This window comes from Cannabis sativa, chromosome 3 (assembly GCF_029168945.1).
Source record: "Cannabis sativa cultivar Pink pepper isolate KNU-18-1 chromosome 3, ASM2916894v1, whole genome shotgun sequence".
NCBI classification, from domain to species: Eukaryota; Viridiplantae; Streptophyta; class Magnoliopsida; order Rosales; family Cannabaceae; genus Cannabis; species Cannabis sativa.
In genome coordinates, this window is record NC_083603.1 from 25,428,715 (window position 1) to 25,445,470 (window position 16,756).

General features: G+C 35.9%; 2 protein-coding genes across 2 annotated transcripts; one reads left to right on the forward strand and one right to left on the reverse strand.

Moving 5' to 3' along the window:
* The first annotated feature begins 1,893 nt into the window (after positions 1-1,893).
* Positions 1,894-3,497, forward strand: LOC115710569 (uncharacterized). The gene is made up of 4 exons (XM_030638930.2): positions 1,894-2,185; positions 2,485-2,711; positions 2,773-3,017; positions 3,107-3,497. Exons 1-4 carry the CDS (start codon positions 1,894-1,896, stop codon positions 3,495-3,497), a joined length of 1,155 nt encoding a protein of 384 aa, XP_030494790.2.
* A 9,115-nt stretch (positions 3,498-12,612) lies between these two features.
* On the reverse strand, positions 12,613-14,064 carry LOC133035691 (uncharacterized). The gene is made up of 2 exons (XM_061111791.1): positions 12,921-14,064; positions 12,613-12,831 (listed from the first exon to the last, which is right to left on the reverse strand). Exons 1-2 carry the CDS (start codon positions 13,412-13,414, stop codon positions 12,693-12,695), a joined length of 633 nt encoding a protein of 210 aa, XP_060967774.1. The 5' UTR covers positions 13,415-14,064; the 3' UTR covers positions 12,613-12,692.
* Between the last annotated feature and the right edge of the window lie 2,692 nt (positions 14,065-16,756).

A 16,756-nucleotide genomic window follows, 5' to 3' on the forward strand; every position in this document is an offset into this window, starting at 1 on the left:
TTGAATGATAAAGATTACATTGAAATAGAGTTTTATTTAGGGCACAAAGCCCAACAAAATATTACAATGAGGCATCCGCAATGTAAAGCGAAAAGAGTTTGTTGAGCTGGTACAGGCTGAGAATATGTCAATGACTGAGTATACGACCAAGTTCGATCGCTTGGCCAAGCTAGCCTCTGGGATTGTGCCAACAGACTTCAGTAAAAAGGAAAAATACTTGGTGGGATTGAATGCTAAGATTAAGCACGATTTAGTTATTACCACCAATGACACCACAACCTATGCTGAAATGGTTGACCAAGCTCTTCAAGCTGAAGGAGCAGTAAAGTTTCTGCAAGAAACCCGAGAGATTCCTTATACTACAGAGACCACTACTCTCCCTAAGTCTGGTCCTGGAAAAATGAGTGGTGATTCCACTATTGAGCAAAAGAAGAGAACTTTCCCACCTATAGGGAGTTCAGAGCAAAACAAGAGGTTTCGTGGATGCTAGGGTAAAGGAGGACGTCAAACATATTCCTATCCTGAGTACCCGAGCTGCAAGAAACATCACCCCGGGACCTGTAGCTAAAGGGCTTATTTTTAGTGTGGATCAGTTGGGCACCTCAAAAAAGATTGTCCCCAGTTGAAGAAAGAGGAACCCAAGCCAGAAGCTAAATCTGCACCAGCGCGTGTGTTTGCGATCACCAAGGCAGATGCTGCCGCCAACCCTTCAGTAGTGACAGGTCAGCTACTTATCCACATCACTACTTATACTATTTTATTTGATTCGAGTGCTACACGCTCATATGTAGCATCAAGGATACTTAATCAGCTTGGTAGGCCTAGTGATGTGTTTGAAATGGGGTTTGAAACATTATTGCCTAATGGGGAACTAATTATTTCGAGAAAGTGGATTAGATCTTTGTTAATAAAAATTGAGGGCAGGGAACTAAGTGCCGATCTAGTGGAGTTACCGTTGGCTGAGTTTGATATCATGCTAGGAATGGACTTTCTATTTAAATATTCTGCTAGTATTGACTGCAAGCGAAAAATAGTAACTTTTCAACTAGAAAATGAGGAACCATTTGTTTTTGTGGGATCGGTTCAAGGTTCTCGTGTCCCTAGAATATCAGCACTGAAGGCTAGGCATTTACTACGCAGTGGATGCGTAGGATTTCTAGCAGTTGTAATTGATTATGGTAAACCTATGTTGCTTGGACCTGAGGAGGTCAAAGTGGTTAAAGAATTCCTAGATGTGTTTCCTAAAGAATTACCAGTACTACCACCTCAGTGGGAGATAGATTTCATTATTGACTTGATACCTAGGCAGAACCTATTTCAAAGGCACCTTATCGTATGGCACTTGCACAATTGAAAGAGCTAAAGATACAACTCTAGGGAATCTTGGATTTAGGGTTCACTTGACTTCATGTGTTGCCTTGGGGAGCTCTGATATTGTTTGTAGAAAAGAAGGATGTGACTTTTCGAATGTGTATTGACTATCGAGAGCTGAATAAGTTAACAATTAAAAACAAGTACCCTTTACCCAGAATTGACGATCTATTTGATCAACTTCAGGGTAAGACAATGTTTTCCAAGATTGATTTAATGTCTAGGTATCATCAATTGAGAATCCGGAAAGAAGACATTCCGTATGTCGTTCGAATTAATGAATGCTCCGGCGACTTTTATGGATCTCATAAATAGGGTATTCAAGAATTTTCTCGATAACTTTGTAATTGTGTTTATCAATGATATTCTTGTGTACCCTCGATCAGAAGCAGAACATGAGCAACACTTCGTATAGAACTGCAATGGCTCAGAGACCATAAACTTTATGCAAAATTTAAAAAGTGTGAGTTTTGGCTGTCACAAGTGTCTTTTTCGGGACATATTGTCGAGAAAGATAGGATTATGGTAGACCCAGGGAAGATTGAAGCAGTAAAGAATTGGCCTAGACCGAAAATAGTTACTGAGATACGAAGTTTCTTAGGTTTAGCGAGCTACTATCGACGTTTTGTAGAAGGATTCTCCAAGATTGCAATGTCGTTGTCTGAGTTAACCAGAAATAATCAGCGGTTTGTATTGTCAGATAAGTGTGAGAAAAGTTTCCAAGAATTGAAACAACGGTTGATTACAGCTCCAGTTTTAGCCTTGCCATCTGATCAAGAAAAGTTTGTGGTGTATTGTGATGCATCTAGGCAAGGTTTGGGTTGTGTGTTAATGCAAGCAGACAAGGTCATAGCCTATGCCTCATGACAATTGAAAGATTACGAGCAACGTTATCCAACTCATGACCTAGAACTAACATCAGTGGTGTTTGCCTTGAAGATTTGGCGACACTACTTATATGGTGAACCGTGTGAAATTTATACTGACCATAAAAGTCTCAAGTACTTTTTCACTCAGAAAGATTTAAACATGAGACAAAGGCGGTGGTTAGAGTTAGTGAAAGACTATGATTGTGAAATTTTGTATCACACCGGAAAGGAAATATTGTTGCAGATGCCTTGAGTCAAAAAGGGCCTGATCAAGCGTTCAATATGGTAATGATTTCTCCCCAGTTAGGCTTGGATATGTCTAGGGAAAACATTGAGTTTGTGATTGGAAAATTGCATAACCTGACACTTCAATCAGACTTGTTGGAAAGGATTAGAATGGCACAACTAGAAGACCCTGAACTGATTAAAGCTCGAGAAGATGTCTTAGCAGGCAAAGCTAAGGACTTTTCGGTCTCAACTTCAGAGAGAAATTTTGGATGAGGCACACGACTCCCCTTACTCACTGCATCAGGGAACCACCCAGATGTTTAAAGATCTAAAGCCCTATTTCTGGTGGTACGGGATGAAAAGGGACGTGGTGGATTATGTGACTAAATGCTTAACCTACCAACAAATTAAAGCAGAACATCAGCGACTAGCAGGATTACTTCAACCATTATCACTTCCTGAATGGAAGTGGGAAGACAATGCGATAGATTTTGTGGTTGGATTGCCCAGGACCACAGGAATGTACGACTCAGGAATGTACGACCAAAGGTAACATATATAATGGATCAGTATTCTAACTTGTATGTGAAAGAGATTGTTTGCCTTCATGGGGTACCAAAAACTATTGTCTCGGACAGATACCCTAAATTTACATCAAAGTTTTGGGTGAGTTTACAGAAGGCCATGGGTACTAGTTTGAAGTTCAGCACGACCTTTCATCCTCAAACAGATGGGAAATCCGAACGAACTATTCAGATACTTGAAGACTTGTTACGAGCTTGTGTCATGGATTTTAAAGGTTCATGGAGCAAGTATCTGCCTCTGATTGAATTCTCTTACAATAACAGTTATCAAATTACCATAGGAATGGCTCCCTACGAGCTACTCTATGGCAAGAAATGTCGCTCCCCAATTCATTGGGACAAAATGGGAGAACGAAAGTATTTAGGCCCTAAGTTAGTCCAAAAGACAAATGAGGCAATTGATAAGATTAAAGCTCGAATGTTTGCTTCGCAGAGCAGACAATAAAGTTATGCAGAGCCCAAGCGCCAAGATGTTACATTTAGGAGATCATGTTTTCCTGTGTGTATCACCAGTGAAAGGAGTCATGTGCTTCGGGAAGAAGGGCAAGTTAAGTCCAAGGTTTATTTGGCCTTTTGAAATACTTGAAAGAATTGGACAAGTTGCTTATCGGTTAGCTTTGTCTCCAGCATTATCAACTGTGCATAATGTTTTTCATTTCTCAATGTTGAGGAAGTACGTATCTGATCCTATGCACATCTTGAGTTATGAAGCATTGGAGTTACAACCAGACTTGTCCTATGATGAACGACCAGTGCAAATTCTAGATAGAAAGGAGAGGCCACTTGGGGGTTAGAGTCTGATATGAAGACTTAATATCCAAAGTTATTCAAGTTAGATTTCGAGGACGAAATCCTTTTAACGGGGGGGTAATTGTAAAGACTTCCTAAGTTTAATATGTTGTATTATTAAATAATTAGAGTTAATTTATGAGATTTAATTATTAATTATGATTTACACATTTGTGGAGAATTATTTAATTTTAACATGTATTAATTATGCTATATATGTGAATTTCTCATTTTTTATGCTTGGTAGAAGTGGAAAGCGACGTTGGGTGTTTAACGCCCAAAATGTGACTTCCACTAGCGGTGGTTGTAGTATAGATCGGGCGGTCGATTCCACGGGGAGGTGATTATGGATAGAAGCGTTAGTAGAAAAGTCAACACAAAAGGTTAATAAAAAGTAACAAATAAGTAACCGAACGAGTTTGAAGATTTTTGGTTTGGTAATAAATATTAAAAGAAAGCAAATAAAAGTGTAATCAATAGTCAAAGAGAGAAAGGCTTCAAGAATAATCCATATGCTTGTTTAGCTATTTTGTACCTTTGATTCACTAAGTTAACACAAATGATGTAACATTAAAGTTCATTATATTTTGAGTATACAAGTTCTTAAAATTAAAAGAAATAATTTAATCTTATGTAGAACCTAGAAATGACATTATACATCAAGCAATAATGCAACAAAAGATTAAATATAGAACTAAACATCAATATTATTTTTACTAAATAGTAACACATAGAAAGAGCATGACTAATCCTATATATCTTTAGTAAAAATAATGACAAAGAGATAGAGATGGAGATGGAGGTGATAGTGAAGAAATGAACATTAATATTACTTTTATTAATTTTTGGACACATAGGGAGAGCATGACTAAACCTATATATCATTTAACAAAAAGTAAATAAAAATGAACATAAAAGATAGAAATGAGCAATACTACCATTACTATAATCACTAAATAAAAATATATAGAAAGGGCATGACTAAGTCTATACATATATATTTAGTATATAATAGCATACATAGTATAGATGGAAGAAGAACATAAAAATAAAAGTGGAATATGAACTTGCATTACTCAAATAAATATTACAACAGAAAGTGAATCAAAGATACAAAATAACCTCACTTTGCATATGAATCATCCCTAACCTTCCAAGGAAGATTAGGCCATTATGCTAATCATCCTCATTAAATTTCTAAAGAGAAAGGATGAGAAGAAAAGTTGAGAGAATTTTGCTATAGTTTTTCTACACTAACAATTACACACCAAAAATTACTAAAATGAGCTCAATAGAGCCATAAAAGGACTAAAAATAAATAAATAAAGATTTGGGATTATAAAATAAATATTAAGATTAAATTTGTCATTTCAGATCAAAAATAAAATTAATATTATTTTTGTTATCATTGTGATTTTGTCTTCTACTTTTTAGATGAAGGTTGAGTGTGGAAGAGGAAAATAGGGTTGATGATGACCTAGACTTATCATCATTGCATCACATGCTTTGGAAGAGACAAAATTGATGATGAGCTTCATGGACTAGGCTTGACCTTTTTGGGTTGGGTTGCTTTGGACTTCAACAAAAATGCCATTTTTTTTCTTCATTTCTTTTCAACTTTGCTCCTTCCTCTTTCTTTCAACAAAAATACACTTTAATTCCTACAAGAAAGACATAAATTGAATCAAAATCAAATATTTTCATTTATACAATATATTACAATAATTTCATGAAAATATCAATTAAAACTCAATTTATTTTATCATTTAAAATAAATAAAAGCGTATTTTTAACCACTAATCATCGGGCCATTAGAGAGTCACGTTTTTTTTATGGTTTAGAATGTTTTTAGTGGTGGAGTATCATTGTTAGGTATTGGAGGTTTTGGGAATTTTTTGGGTTTGAAATGACCAATTTACCCTTGAGAATTATTAACTTTTGAATTAAGTTAAGAGGGGCAAAAAGGTCTTTTCACAAGGGTTTATTTTGTCTTATTTGTGAATTTAGTTCAAGTTATTGGTTTAATTAAATAAAAAAAAAAGAAGGGTTTTATACTTAAGTTAAAAGAAAAACAAGAGAATCTAGAAAAAAAAAAAACACATTTCTCTCTCTCTGGAACTCTTTCTTTCTCTCTCGATTTTTTTGGGCAACAGCTAGGGTTGGAGTAGCTCGGTCTGAGTCAAGGATTTTTAGTTGTAATTGAGTGCTTCGGCTAAATGTAATTTTCCCTAGTCTCCCCCTCTTTGTGTTTCTTGCATGAAAGTTAGGTTTTGGTGTTGAATTATGATTCTAAGTTGTTGTATGTATTGCGATGGTTTGAGATTGAATTCCGAGGTTAGGTTGAGATTATTTAGGTTGGTATAGCTGATTTGGTTCGTAGTTGTGAGGTTTGGGTGAGGTTGGAGTTTGAGAGCTCAAGCTTTGAGCTATAATGGTATTTTTATTTTCTGGGTTGTTTACTGTGTTTTAATGCTTGAATCTGGTTCACTACAGTGTATACATGTCTTCTGGAGATTATTGGAGAGTTTGAGTTTGATTTTTTATTAGGGGATCGATTTTTGGGTTTCCCTGCACTAAACCGGTTAACCAGTTTTAGTGGAACCTGAAAAACTGGTAAACCAGTTTCTCCCTCAAGAAACCTCAGTGAACCGGTTAACCGGTTGGGCAACCAGTAATTCAGTTGGGGTTTTTCCAGGAACCCTAGTTTTACCCAAATTGTTGATATTTAGGGTATGGTCATGTCTTTCATTGATATGGTTATTCCTAGTTTGTTTTTAAAGTCCACGAAAAGTGTTTTAGCGTGTCTCTCACCAAAATTACAAATGATGTGATTTAGGGTCCTGTGAAACGTCGAGTTGCAATTCCACTCGAGAAATTTGAATTTCCATGCTTAATAAACCCATAAATTGGTCCCCTAAACTAATACTATGCATAATTAGTTATATATGACACTTTTTGTATTTTCCCCATAATACCCTCCCCACCTACATCTACCCACTCCAACCCATTTTCTCATCAATTTCACATGAGAATTCCCCACCGAAAGCTTCTCAACCACCAAAATTGTATTTCTTCTCTTCACTCATCACTAGAAGCTACAACCTTCCACACTACAAGCCACCACACTAATCCACCACATTAGAAGCTAGAACACATACAAGCTCCATCAATGGGTAAGTAATTAATTTTTTTTTTAAAATGTTGTTTGTTGTTGTCATATTTAATTAAGAATGTTGTGTTTGATGATTGATCTGTGGATTGCTGCTGTTATTTTGCTATTTTTTTTGTTATAATGTTTGCTGCATGTGAAAACTGGAATTTTGCTGTTTTTCTGTATTTTTTTTCGTCGGGCCCGATGGGGGGCCCGATGTGGGAAAAAATTTTGTTGGCAGGGGCGAAGACCCGATGGTCCGATGGTCCATCACTGGGTCCGATGATCGGACCCCCATCGGGTCCGATGGTTTATTTTTATTTTTTTTTATTTTTTGGAACCGGGTCCGATGGTACCCATATGGGTCCGTTGGTCGGACCATCGGACCCCATCGGACCCAATTTTTTTTTGAATTTTTTATTTATTTTTAAAATTTTTAATATAAGGTCCGATCCGTGGTGGGGTCCGATGGTCGGACCAATCGGACCCTACGGGATTTTTTTTTTAATTTATTATTATTTTTTAATTTATTATTATTAATTTATTTTATATTGATTTATTATTTGTGTTATTAATTATTTTTTATTAATAATTATTAGTTATTAATTATTATTTTTATGTTTTAAGAATTAATTTATTTTTTTTAGTTATTTTATTAACTATCAATTATGAGTTATTATTAATAATTCTTATATTTTTTATGGTTTGAGTAATAATTATTAATTATATTTTATTATCAATTAATAATTATTTTTTAATTATTAATTATTATTTTATTATGAATTATTAATTATTGTTTTATTATGAATTATGAATTATTATTAATTATTATTTTATTATCAATTAATTATTATTGTTTTGTTATTAATGATTAATTAAGATTTTTTTTTCGGTGAGATTTTTGTTGTAAATTATAACTGTGTTTTTTTAAATGTATGTGACAGGTTCAACTGTTAATGCGTGTGTTATGTATAATAGTGTTTGGGAGTTTGATGGTAGAGATTGGGTTTATAAACGGGGCGACAATTTGACATTTGACATTGATCCGAACCTAAGCTACTCAGGTTTGGTTGATGTTTTGTACGATGAACTGGATGTCAACAAAGTGGAGTATGACTTAAAATTGGAAGTACATTACAAGTACAAGAAAGGCTTTGAGTATTGCCCTGAAGTTATTGGAAATGATAAGCGTGCAAGGTACTTTTTATCTACACTTGCGAAGAAGCCAGATGAATTTACTCCTTTGTTTGTGACTTTGTTAAAGAAGAATGTTTGCGCCGATCCTAGTCCCACACCAAGTTCTGTTAAGGATAATCGTAGCGAGGTTGGGAGTTTTGTTCCAGAAACAAATCCAGAGGTGCTGGTTGCAGATGTATTACCTGAATTAAACAATATGATGCTGAGTGCTGATATTGTAGCACAAATGTCGTTCATCGATGGTTTTTTTAATGGTCCAGACCCTGAATGTTATGTTGAGGGTAATGATGGCGTAAGAGACGACCAAGGTACAGAGGCCCCTGCTGCTGTACCTTTGAACTTGACTCTACTATCGTACCAAATACCACCTAGGCCACCGACACGGAAAAGAATGCCCCGTAGAGAAAATTGCCAAACACCTGGTACTAGTAGTAGTCGTCCAGGCGAAACCAGTCATGCTAGAGGAACTACTGACAGTAGAGGTCCTAATAATGGTAGAGAGACTAATGATATTAGTGGTCCTACTGATGCTCGAGGTACCAATGTGACTGGATGGAGCGATCCATTTTCTTCTTCGACAAGTTACGGTAAATTCAAGGAGAAAATGTATACAAGAGAAGACATCAAGGATCATAGTCATTATATATCTACGGGTGGCACACCAGGCGGGGAGTTACATGTGGGAAAGTTTTATAGAGACAAAGAGCATTTAAAGATGGTTGTTGGCCTGTATGCAATGAAGAAATGGTTTGACTACTACGTTAGGAAGTCTGGTACTGATATTTGGTACGTCACATGTAAGGATACAGATTGTGGGTGGAGATTAAGAGCGAAGAAGAACGTACTTTCTAACATGTTTGAGGTGAGTACATTTCATAATGTACATACATGTTCCCTTGATCTTCGAGGAAAAGATAACCGTCAAGCATCACCTGTAATAGTTGCCCATCTAATTAAGGATAAGTTCGCAACTGACGGCTCGGATCAGTTGCCCTCTGATATAAGAAAAAGTATGCACAAGGATTACGGGATCCAAATGAGTTACGAAAAGGCATGGAGGTGCAGAGAGAAGGCACTACACCTAGCTCGGGGTACACCTGAAGATTCGTACTCGAAATTACCTAGTTACTTGCACATGCTACAATTGCGGAATCCAGGTACCATCACGGATTTTGTGGTAGAAGATGGTCGCTTCAAGTATTGTTTCTTCTCTCTGGGTCCTTCTGTTGGAAATTATTTTACCAGGATCTTAGATCTACTCACAAATATGTTTATTAACACCCTAAATATGAACTTTCTAAAACGATGAAATAAACACATATAAAGTTTAGGAAACCTTACATTGGGTGCAGTGGAATTTAATGACTCCTTCCGTTCAGATATCTAGCCCTTGATTCCTTTCTGTAGCAGAGCCTTATCAATATTTGAGCCTGGATCTCTTTCTCTGAATCTTTGATGCTGAAACCTCCTTCTTGCTGAAAGTCTTTCTTCACGATCTTCCTCACTATGATTGAGGTATCACTTGCTGTGTGTGGGCACTACTCATACACTAAGGATTTCGAAATTTGAGAAGAAGAAAGAGAGAGTGGGTTTGGCCAAAGATAGGGAGAGAGAAGGCTCAGTTTTTCTGAATCAGAAGGTGTCAGAAAAAGTGTAGAAATTTAGTGTAAATTTCCTAAAGCCTTCACTATCTATTTATAGCATTCCACTAGGGTTAGGTTTGAATTATTTGGCATTAAAATAATGAAAATATCATAGGGAAAAACCCTACAAAAGTGGCCGGCCCTACATAGTGGAATTGGGCCTCACTTTTTGCAATTTTGCAGTTTTATCTTTTCTGCATCTGATTTTCTCAAAAACGCCAATTTTCTAATTCAACCATTTAAATGCCAATTCTAACTATTTAATAACTATAAATAATTATTAAATAATATTTTCATTTATCATATTTATTAATTGAACCTTACAAAGTATCATAATTAACAAATATGGCCCTATAAACTCTTTCTTTACAATTTCGCCCTTACTTAGTGAAAAATTCACAAATAGACATAGTCTAATTTGAGAATTATAATTGATTAATCAAAACCAATTATATGAGTCTTACAAGCAATATTATCTCAACTAGTGCGGGGATCATGGGTCTATATAACCGAGCTTCCAATAAGTAGATCAAGAATTTAGCACTAAAATTCACTAACTTATTAATTCTTTGTTGAATCCACGCATAGAACTTAGAATTGCACTCTCAGTATATAGAATGCTCTATATGTTCCACCATATAGACACATCATTAGTTATCCATTGTTATAATCCGAATGTGATCAATGATCCTCTATATGAATGATCTACACTGTAAAGGGATTAGATTACCGTTACACCCTACAATGTATTTATTCCTTAAAACACTTGACCCCGTATAAATGATATTTCAGCTTATGTGAAATGAGTACTCCACCATTTATGTTCGTTTGGTCAAGCTCGAAGGAGATCATCCTTTGCTTACTATTCGCCAGATAGAAGCTATAGATTCCATGTTTATGCTAGCGCTCCCACTCAATTGCACTACCGTGTTCGCAAAATGTACGTATCACCCTGACCTAAAAGTAGGCTTAACTAACAAATCAAAGAACACGAATAGCCTTTCAAGATTGAGCCTAATCATAACAGGATTAAGAACATTTGATCTAGGATCAACAAGGCGATATTGACTTGAATAGATATTACGGTAAGTTTAATAAATCTAAGTCAAAGTTCAATATCGGTCCCTTCCGATGCATAGTCCATGCATCCAACCTGAGCTTTACTTTAACCAATGTTCTGGAAAGAACATAGTATTTCTCCAAATACAAGTAAACTCTTGTTGTAGATTATCATATCAGTAAAACCCTATGTCTGATAAATCTAGGAAACTTTATTCACATAGTCATGTTTACTTTCCAATGTGTTGACGGCACAATAAACAGGATCAAGTATGTGAAAAGGGTTTCAGATGAATTTATACATTATGTACATATAATCATGAAATAAATCATGTGAACCATGCAACATTAAATGTTATTTCTGATCTATATTAATTAGTAAATCTGATTATATTGAAATGAGTTTTGTCGACCTGTTGTATGCATTGATGGGTCTTTCTTGAAGACTAGGTATGGTGGGAAAATGTTGTGTGCAGTGGCTTTGGATGCAGGGAGTCATATCTTTCCGATAGCTTTTGCTATAGTTGACAGTGAAAACCACAATTCCTGGACCTATTTTATGAGAAAATTGAAAGAAACGATTGGTGATGTTGAGAACTTAGCTTTTGTTTCTGATAGGCATCAAAGCATTGTTCGTGCTTTGGATATCGTGTTCCCTGATGCACACCACGGTGCATGCTACCACCACATTATTATGAACGTCAACCACAAGTTCAAGACTGACGTCTTCACGAATCACATTTACACGTGTGCCTCCACGTATTCAAGATTAGAGTTTCACAGAGAATTTGAGAACATTTGGGCCATGAATCCAGTGGTTGCACAATATCTTGAGGAAATTGGATTTGAAAAATGGGTCCGGACGTACTTTCCAGAGGTACGTTACAATGTAATGACGAGAAACTGGGCTGAGAGCTTCAACAACACAACTAAGGATGCAAGAGGCTTCCCGATCACTGCTGCTGTAGCATTCCTGAGGTCCAAAGTCCAGAAGTGGTTTGCTTCACGAAAAGAAAAAGCTGACAAGTGGACGAAACCCCTAGCACCAAAAATGGAGGAGGACTTGACATTGCATTTTGAAAAAGGTCGGTATTTGAACGTTGACTCATGCGGGCCTTACACGTTGCAAGTTCACCCTGGAGGAACAGTTATGACCGGTGGCGTAGTGGACTTGCAGGAACATACTTGCACTTGCGGCTTGTTCCAGTGCATGAAGTTTCCTTGTCCTCATGCATGTGCTGCATCTCAGGAGCGAAGTATTAGCGCGTACACACGATGCTCGCCATATTACACGACTGAATATTGGAGGAGGACGTATGAAGGAACAATTATGCCAGTTGGTGACGAGGATGATTGGGAATTGCCTGATGACATCAAGAACATGACAGTTGGAGTGCCTGTTGAGAAGCAACCAGTAAAGCGACCCAAGAAGCAAAAGGTTGGAAGAATCAAGAACAACCGAACTGCTTGTAACGGTGAAAGGATTATTAAATCATGAAATTGTAGCAAGTGCGGTGCCAAGGGGCACAACAGAAGCACTTGCAACTACCGAGGTTAAAAATGTTATTTTAGTTTTTTTGTATCGTGATGTGTTGGACTATTATGTATTGTTATTGAATTAATGTTGGATTATTTTAAATATTCGAATTTGTGATATTTTATGTTTACATAATTATTATAATTTGTTGCATGAAAGAAAGGCGTAAAATTTGTATGAACTCTTAAAAAAACATAAACATACCAATAAAAAAAACCAGTTACATTGTTATCTTAATAAATACCAAATAAAAAACACATTTGTTCATGCTAAATTCTGGTAAAACAAATCTACACACCACCGCTCTCTAAATTTCTTCATATTCTCATCGTGCACATTATCAAACGTAGTCTCCAGCATACTATGCTCGATGTGCTCTATCACGTACATCCCGCAGTTACCGCTGTATGAGACAATAAAAAGTAAATAAATAAAAGTATGCAAATTAAATTCAAGTTAAATAACAAAAAAAATCAATTGTAATTAAGTTACCTTGTCTTTGTCTGTGGAACAACGGCCCGATCCATGACTTTTGAAGTGAAATTTCTGACCTGGCTCTCTGAGGCGGTAAGTTGAGGCACTAGGATCATGTCATGAGTCTCGAATAGGCCAGCCTGCAGCAGCAAATTTGGTAGTAATTTTTCCCACATTGCGAGGTGACGCTTCAATTCGTTTGGAGAAAACGATCCGAGGCTCGAGTCAAATATGTTCAACAACCAATGATCCAGATCTACCTCTAGTGCCACCCAATGCTTTGCTCCATCGAAGTAGAGGGTCATATATATTCTCTCCTTGTTCTTCCAACTGGCCAAGAATTGACTTTCATCCCCTCGAATCAAATCTAATATGCTCTCGTCCCACTGATAGTTAGCCTGCTCATCACCTGCAGCTTCCCACCGAGCAATAACTCCTGCTGGGAAAATACACGGCATAATGACACATCTATTTGGGTAGGCCTCGGGATAAAAGTGTTGCCGCCTCCTCATCAAATGGAATGCCGCATCCAAATGCTAAAACATGAAAATTAAATATGTCAGAGATTAAATAAAAAAAGAGTTAGATAAAGTCTTTAAAAGCAAAAGCAGTAAAAAAGTCTTAAAAACTTACATCGTTCCCAAGCCAAAACTTCGGAGTATGCAGTTCGAGGAACCAAGACGAATGGTATCGACCGGTGAAGCACTCTCTCGGGTAATTGTTCCCAATCTGGCCGAGTACCCAATTGTGAAAAGTCTTGAGCAGCTTCCGATCAACCACTCTAAGTGGGTCCGCATTCACGAGTGTAGAAGTAGCCCTAGCCTTCTTCTTCATTTCAGTGTACTCAGCGAACCACCTAGGCCGCCTTCTCTTCCTCCGGTTCTCCATGACTTCTGGAGCTGTCTCTAACACCTGCACCTCAGAATCCTGAGTATCCCCGATGCTGGTGATATTCGTCTTCTCAGGTGTACAGAACATGTCATCATCATCCGGTTGGTAATCATTTGGGAGAATGAAGTCATCTTCCAGTGTCCGAGGCTCCTCTTCCGGTTGTGGGTGTGGCTGTGGGTGTGGCTGTGGCTGTGAATCTGCTGCCGGCCTTCCAGGATCTTGCAGGAGCGTCATTATGGTCTTCAACTGATCCATAATCGCTGTTTTTCCTCTTAGCAGAGCGGCCTGCCCCCTCTCCACAGTCTCCAATCTTGCCAAAATGGCAGGGTATACTGGATCGCGAGCCTTTGAGGTTCTGGGAATAAAAGCTGACGGGGGAACAGGAGGATCCTATGATGCTGCAAGTGGGTCAAACCAGACCCATCAGGAACTGTAGCTGCAGATGGGTCAACACCAGACCCATCAGGAACTGAAGCTGGAGATGGGTCAACACCAGACCCATCTGGAACTGTAGGCGGTGCACGTGGTGGAGACGGTGGAGGTGGTGTAGAGTCTTTGAATATTCGGGCTGCCTCTGCTCGTTCTTCCAATGTGGAGGCAAGCTTTTCGGCCTGGCTTCGTAAAGCATCTTGTGTTGGTTGCCCATCCTCACCCAACACAAGTTCCTCCAAGTCAACAAATAACGGAGGCTGACCCCCGGTTATGTAACTCACAAACTCAATCTCGGTCAGCCGATGACATAACATGGAGTACACTGTCAACTGAAAAATATAACAAATATATTAATATAATATATGAAAATTAACATGAATTCAACATAAAGCGTAACAAACTTACATTTTTAGTAAATAATCTGGTCACTTCATCCTTCCCGAGTGTAGTGTTCGGCTTACTCTCCCAGTTGATCATTCTCGGAAAGCTATGCGACCTCCTCACTGCATACTCGTTGCCCAGCTGTAATATGGCCTCGTATGCCCAATACTGCAACGCTGCAGTATAGCCGTAGGCTGAGTATTTTGCCTTCTTCTAAGTGACTCCCTTCTCAATCTTTTTCAACATCTTATTCTTCACATCCAAGTAATCCTTGTTACAAGTTTCCATCAGCTTGGTGTAAGAAATCTTTCCCCAGGGGTACTCGTAGAAGAATGGAAGGTTATCAACCATTCTTATCACAAAAGGAGGAACGACAGTCTTCTCCTCCTTACCAATGAGGACGCCCATAACAAACAAGGCCATCCCCAACTTGTAGACATCATCAGCTTCTGTGCAGCTCTCAAAAACTCTGCGCAGTTGGCCGAAGCTGATCGAAGAACTACCGTTGAAATATTCCATAATCAACCGGTCAGAGCTTCCATTTTGTTTGATATCTTCCTCAGTAGGGCCGGGCAACAAGTTTAACCCGGTGACCAAGCCGAACTCCACCCTCCCAAATCTACATCTCTTCCTTCCCACATAGAAATGCACCTCGTCCGGCTTGTCAGATTTTATTTTGTGAAGCATCAACTGATGAAAAAATGCTCCTGAAAATTATATGGGCTCTCTCTCGAAAAACTGTTTGAAAGGGGATTCCCTCACACTGTCCAATAGGTTGAATTCTGCAAATTTAGCCTTAATCTTCGGGTAGTAGTAACTACTCCCGCGCCATGTGACACGGCCTGTGTAATGGTCCGACACTGGAATTATAAGATGTGCAGTTCCGTGAAAAAAAAAAAACCAACAACGATAAATAATTAATAATAAAACCATAACCAATAATTGATAAAACAATAAAAAATAAAACAATAATTCATAATTAATAATTAATAATTAAACAATAATCAATAAAACAAGAAAACAATAAAAATTAAAAAAAATAATTACTAATTTATACTAAAACAACAATTCATAAGTAATAAACAATAAAAGATAAAACAATAATTAATAATTAATAAAACAATAATTAATTATTAAAAAAATAATAAAAAATAAAACAATAATTAAAAATTATTAAAATAATAAAAAATAATACAATAATTAATAATAAAACAATAATTAATAAAAAAACAATAATTAATAAAACAATAAAAAAAACAATAATATAACAATAATTAATAATTAATAAAATAATAAAAAATAATACCATAATTAATCATTAATAATAAAACAATAATCAATAAATAATAAAAAATTAATAAGACAATAAAAATTAATACAAAAATTAATAATTAATAATAAAATAATAACTAATAAATAATACAATTTAATAATTAATAATTAAAAAATTAGTAAAAAATAATAATTAATAAAACAATACAAATTAATACAATAATTAATAATTAATAATAAAATATTAATTAATAATTAATAAAAATTAATAACTAATAACTAATAATTAGTAAAAAAAATAATAAATAATAACACAATACAAATTAATACAATAATTAATAATAAAACATTAATTAATAATTAATAAAAATACAATAATTAATAAAACAATAAAAATTAATACAAAAATTAATAATTAATAATAAAACAATAATTAATAAATAATATAAAAAAATTATTAATCAAAAAAAATAGAACAATCACTAAATACTTATTAATAATTAATACTAAAACAATAATTAATAATTAATACTAAAACAATAATTAATAAAACAATAAAAATTAAAACCATAATTAATAATTAATAATAAATTAAAAATTATTACTTAACAATAATTAATTAAAAAATACTTATTAAGTCATTAAAAATAAATTAATACCTAAAACAATCACTAAATAATATAATAATAAATTAATACCTAAAAAAATTACTAAATCATTAATATTTATAAAAAAAAAAATTATCTCGGGTCCAATGGGTCCGATTAGCCCGATAGGGTACCCATCGGACCCATCGGGCATAACTCCCTGCCCATACACATCACTCCGAACCCCCACCCATCGGACCCCTTAAATCGTACCATCGGACCCGACCCCAA